At 45.5% G+C, this 6,030-nt stretch overlaps 1 protein-coding gene across 1 annotated transcript in view; it reads right to left on the reverse strand.

Annotated features, from left to right (window-relative positions):
• The window catches only part of LOC119892289 (zinc finger SWIM domain-containing protein 6), a 44,292-nt gene extending 41,014 nt beyond the window's left edge, over positions 1-3,278 (reverse strand). The window contains exon 1 of the mRNA XM_038704485.1: positions 2,687-3,278. Within this exon, the coding sequence (XP_038560413.1) occupies positions 2,687-3,119 (433 nt within the window). The 5' untranslated portion in view covers positions 3,120-3,278. The remainder of the gene's footprint in view (positions 1-2,686) is intronic.
• Positions 3,279-6,030: the final 2,752 nt, after the last annotated feature.

Below are 6,030 nucleotides of genomic sequence, written 5' to 3' on the forward strand. Positions count from 1 at the left end.
ACAGGCAGTTCTGGAAGTTTTCTATACCAGTAAAAGATGCTCAGTTGCGGCACGGTCTGATTGACAACCAAAAGACAACGGAAATTGGGGGAGATTTGCTGATTCTTCTGTGATCATTTTCATGACAGACAACGGTTGTTACGGGACTGTTCTCCGAAGCGGCGCGCATATTTCATGTTATTTGTTTGCAGCTTATCATGTATTATTACACACAGAACCTTTTCATACAGGTTGAAGGTAGGTATGTGTCCCACTACCTGGTCAGCAGCTGACAAATTCATCACCGATCCAACAGTAGAAAGAGTGCAAGAGGGCTGACGCTGTGCTGTTATAACACCGCTATAACAGGAGGAGCAGTGGACTGCTAGGTAACACTTGCATTCATATATGAAAATTTATCTCAAAGGCTGGCATTGGAACAGATGAGCTCGCATGGGAGAAAGAACATCCCATCCATCTCACTCTCTCCCCTTCTCTGCGCTTCATTCTTTACATTCATACATCCCTTTCTCTTGCAATCACCCTTTCAATGCCTCTTTCCCTCTTTTGCATTTTCCACCCACTTTTTCCCTCTAGGCTTACCCTCTTTTTCTTGATATCACCCGATCTATTGCTCTTCCCCTTAAACGCCACCACCCCCCCCTCCTCCCATCCATTCCCTATACAGCACTGATGTATGGAAAGAGACGGAGGAAAAAAGGGAAACGCGTGTGATTAATGTCTTTGAGAAAAAGATAAATAATCACAGGAGACTGGGGGCTGGTAGTTGGCCTTAGGGGAGTAAATATGGAGAGTTTTATAGCTGCTCACTTGGGAGAGAGGGAGGTGGAGGAGGAGAGGAGAGGGGGAGGAGAGGAATACAACGACAGCAGATCCATTCGAGTATATTAGCTTTCCCCCCATAACCTCCGCATCTATCCTATTGCTCTACTGTCTTTCATCATCAACACTGAATCCCATCTCACTGACAGCACACACACAAACACACACACACACAAGAAGCCACACAAAGCCATGTATGTACGCTTGTGTGCACACACATACACACCCTGACAGCCACCCTGCACTTTTCTTCCAGGCCAGACCCACTGTATGTGTTTGATGGGCCAATACATGTGGTGTGTGATGTGGCTGACAGCCCCCTCCCATGCTGCCCTGCTTTTAAGCCCTCATCCTCCAGTGGCTGCCTGTCCCCTGGAGTAGATTGCATCTTTTATTTATCGTTTTCTCTTCCTTGGCTTTATTTTCCCCAGCTTAAAAAAATTCTGGGGCGAAAATTGCAATCAGCATAACATGCCCTCCTCCTGCTGTGTACTCGCCTGTCATCCTCCACTCTCTATGAGCATGCAGGATGAGACTGACAGCCCGTGCAGAGGAAGACACACACACACACACACATGCACAATCCCCCTCTGTGTTTATCAACCCCACCACACAGACACACATACTATTTTCTCTTTCACACACAAAAACACATGCGTGGCCAAAGAAAATGACCCAGTTACCCTCTTTGTCACTGTTTTCCAAAGCAGACACATACATATCTCCTCACTGACGCCGTACCCTGTTTTACACTGTGCTGAGTGATTTGCTTATAAAGCCCCAAAAGAGTGAGCACATAAATGAGTCTAATGCTGGGGAATCTGGTAAACAGGCCAGAGAGGGAGGGAAAGCTGCCTGTCTGTCTGCCTGCTCCATGGCTACTATTGTGCACTGCACATTCTCCGAGCCCACAAGAGGCTGAAGCCATCTCCACACAGATTCTTTGGAGGCGATAGTAAGCCAAGAAGTGAGAGAGTGTGGAGCAGGGGGGAGAGGAACAGAGAGGGTGAGGGAGGGAGGAGGAAGAAGATCATGCATAAAATCTTGTTTGCAGAATGCATTAAGATTCAGATGAACTGGGGAGGTTAATGGGATTAGAATCCTGAACCGTTTCCAAGGGTGGGGAGTTGGATTGACAGCTGAGTCTATTGCACTGACGATTGCAGTGAAATATTGTGGCTCTGGCAAAGGCAGCCAGCCAGGCAGGCAGGCAGGCAGGCAGGGGGTTGCTGAGCCTACAGCACCTCTGTTTACTTCGAGCTTTACCACAAATAATGCAGCAGAGAGAGAGGGAGAGAGAGAAAATAAATGCATCTTTGCCTTATAACCTGGGCTTTAACTGAACATTGGGAAGGCAGCAAAAAAGCTTCAGTCTGTCTCACAAAGGTGTTTGGCAAACAAAATAGAAGCACTGTGGCTTTAAATCACCGTCCCTCCCACCCTTTCTAAATATCGTCTATTTAGCCAGCGGTGAAAAGATATAGGGGGCTTTTGTCTGCGTACCCATTGGTGGGGGCATGGAGAGCTGGAAAGACATAAAAATAGGAACAAAGTGCTAAGCTTCCAATTGGGATGGCTCTGGGCAATTCAATGCGCGCCGCTCAGTGGGCAAAAACAAGGAGAAGTGAGGTAGCCTACTATTACGGGCTTATCTGAAAATAGGCTATTCTCACACAGCTATAGGGTAGACTGGTGTGGAAATACCCTGCATTGTTTATAATACACACGTCTATGGAAGGCAAACACAAGCCCTTTAAAAAAAAGTCTGGCGTGGCTCCATAGAAAAAGGCAAACAGTGCAAGTTCGATGTTTTGTTTATCATGGGCTGTTTCCCTGCATTTTTGTAACGTTATAGTCCACTCACCGACTTGCAATACGTTGTCCACCCAGCCACCCTCTAGCAGAGTGACACCCCGTAGGAAAGGCAGCTGGGTCTCGTCATTATTGTCCCCGCTAGTTCCACTTTCCTCTCCTCCGGCGTTGAAGGAGGAATACATACAGATCTCCTTCTCGCTTCTCGGGAATGACCAGTATACGATCCTCCGCTGGACGGGCTCCGGGATCCTCTCGAACCGCTCCTCCACCCTCTGGAACGGCCACTTCTCCGCGACTCTGCGCGCCGCGATGTCGAGCAACGACTCGGGGTTGTGCGTTTTTCCATTCCCCGACCCTCCAGGAGCGGACCCTGCGCCGCCACACAGGACTCCTCCAGCCCGCTGCCCCTGCCTGCATGCCGGGTTGTAGCCGGGCCTGCAGCAGAGCCGCTTGGCTGGGGGCTGCTGGACTCGCTCGGCCATGATCGCACCGCTTCCAACCTGAAGCGCAGTTCCTCTCCGATCATATAAACGGGATAAGGAAGAGAAAAGGGCAATCTCGCACCGATTGTTTGCCGTACATGGAGAGACTGCCCTTATTTGGAAAGGTAGGCGGCGCCTGCGAGTTCCGTGAAGTCCTTTGTGTTGTCAAAGTAACCGGGATGGGCGGGATCCTGGAGCGCTGCCAGCGCACGAGTGGCGCTATAAAAGGAACTGGAGGCGGAATTCCCGAACGTCGGCAAATCCTTTGTGAAGCTGTTCGGGAGCGCGAGGGCGGAGCCCCGGCGGCCGACGTCCTTTGAAGTTTCCTTCTTATTTGAGTTTAAAGGCGGGGACTTAATCCAGGGGCGGTCTCGCAGTTTCCCACAGGGGTAAAAGGGGGCAAGAAAACTGACTTTTTTCCATTGGAGCCTGTGTGCTACCACCCCGGGCTCTAGCTTCAACATGATGGTTGTTTTCGAAGCTTTAGTCCAAAGGACTTTCAGCTGTCAAAGACTTAAAGGGCGTGGGAGGAGGAACATAAAGATATGGAGCTGGACATGCTTGTCCTCTGTAGTCACTAATCAGTCATTTTGGTCAGCTGTTTGGTTTACTGTGCTGCAGCCTGCAGCCGTTAGACAATTAACCACAAACACAGTCTGAAAGACAAGATCTCTCTCACACACACAGGCATATATTCATCTTAATTTTAAAGGGTCGCTCCATGGATTTTGCACAGCTCAGTATAATTGTATATAGGCCTCTGCCGAGGGGGAGTATTTAGTCTGTGAAAACACTAGTAGGCATCTTCTGTGGCTTGGGAGGAGCTCCCTATAAGTAGCCTAGCCTATGTATAGGCTACAGGTTAAATCTGAGAAAACAGGGATTTGGATTCTGTTGGATTAGGACAGTCAAATTTGAAACAGAAACTCTGTTAGAAACTGGGGAAGGCACTTGAAAGGCACTACAATGCTTTCATTTAGCATTTTAGAGCCTCACTCACATTGGTGACTTCAGATCCAGATATTTTCGATTATATATCGATTTTGACCATTGTTTTTTATTGTCTCGCAAGTCTCCCAACTTTATGAAAAGGCACACTAAATTAGGCCTACTGGAGTAGCCTACCTTCTATAAGAGCTCTGGGTCTAGTCACATTCTCTACTCTAACTCCAGCGGTTAAGTCTATCAACTTGCAACAGAAAAAGCAGAATCAAAGGATGTTGGAAATTCCTCAAGGTCTGGTCGGCTAGTGGTTTTTCTTGTAACCACTATGACACACACTACTAGTGGAGCTGGTTAACTATAAATTGTGGTGCAGTCATTTTATGGTCCTCCTCTATGCCTGCTGATAATGTTAGTTCCATAGCTGTGTCATGAAAAGGGGGCCTACTTCTGTAGGAGTAAAATAGTCATCAGGGGTTTAGGGCGCGGCTGCATTTTCCACCCCCTGGGTTCTCCTCGCCTGATGACACATGTAGCAGAAACTAATAATTATAAGCACCAGGTTGGGGATATTTGTCTAAATTTTCTGTAAAACTTGGCTGAACCTATGGTGGTAATCCAGAATATATGTTTACAATGTGTCTGCATGTGTTCCCAGCTGCCCTTCTTCTTCTCTGTGAGTAGGTTTAAAAGGCTGGCCTTTGAACTGCTCTGAAAGTGATCCATGCCGTATGGACAGAGCAGATGTGGCCTAACCTGATTTGGTTTCAATACTTCCCCACAGGAAGTTCGCAAAGCCAGCAGGTCCTCCTTTGTTATGTTAGTCATCTTTCTCAGAGGGCCAGTGGAGCTTTTTGCTTTTTCTTTCTTTCTTTTTTTACACAGTTATTGCCTTATCGTTGGCTTTACTCTCCAGACAGAGCAGTTCCACACATGATCAGAGGTTTCAGCAACAGCTACATGTCATCTGATTCTGTAGCCAGTAACAAAGACTACATTGTGTTTTTTTTTTTCAAGATATTGTTTATCTGTTTATCTGTGCCAACCTCTACCAATGTTTGAATTTAATCATTATCTTGCAGATATTGTTTTACAGCATATTGATGACACACATATTTTAATTCTTTCTGGAACCCTGACAGTAGATCAACAGACAAGAGAGTGAGGGTTTCATATACGCAGAAACTGTCTGGTTACAGGTCTGCTCTCCTATTATTATTAAAACTGACCTGTCATTCACAAAGACACAATATTTGAATTCATTTAGCTGAAATATTTTTTATTTATTCTGCACCCCAAATTAAAAAAATCCAATCTCAAATACTTTAATTTCAGAGTAATTCAGAGTATGACTAACCCTTCCAAAGTTCTTTCAAATCACTTTATGCCACATGTTCATATTCCTAAATTAGTACTTTTACGGATAAAAGAAGAACAACAATAGACATGAGACAGGTGTTATTGTCTTTCTAAAAATTACGTATATAGTAGTTATTACTGCTATTCCCTCTTCTGCTTGTATGGTTTACTATGGGTGATCTTAAAAACCTCTGCTGTTTTTGTCAAGCAGTTAATCAATGCAGCAATGCACGTAATGGTTAGCCTGTCTTAGTAAATATTTGTATTAGCCTACCACTGTATAGATACAAATTGTACACTACAATATTACAGCCACAGCACTGCAATAAATATGCCAACTATTTCCCTATTTACAGGACACATGGCAAACTGCAAAAGTTCCAAAGATTGTGTGAGCATCACAACTAAAGCACATTGTCTATGGTGACTTTAACACAAAGTAATGCATGATGCAGCTGTGATTAATACAAAGGCTATAGTCATTCCAGAGTCACTAAAGAAGAGAGGTTTATATGCGTTTCAGTGCAGCAGCAGCACTTCATGTATTTTGATGGTTTAGAAATCTAGATTCAAAGGCTGCAGGACTACATTTCCCATGTTTAAAGGTAAA

Source organism: Micropterus salmoides, unplaced genomic scaffold, assembly GCF_014851395.1.
Source record: "Micropterus salmoides isolate LMB-PRFRI ecotype aquatic unplaced genomic scaffold, ASM1485139v1 Ms_hic_scaffold_7, whole genome shotgun sequence".
NCBI classification, from domain to species: domain Eukaryota; kingdom Metazoa; phylum Chordata; class Actinopteri; order Centrarchiformes; family Centrarchidae; genus Micropterus; species Micropterus salmoides.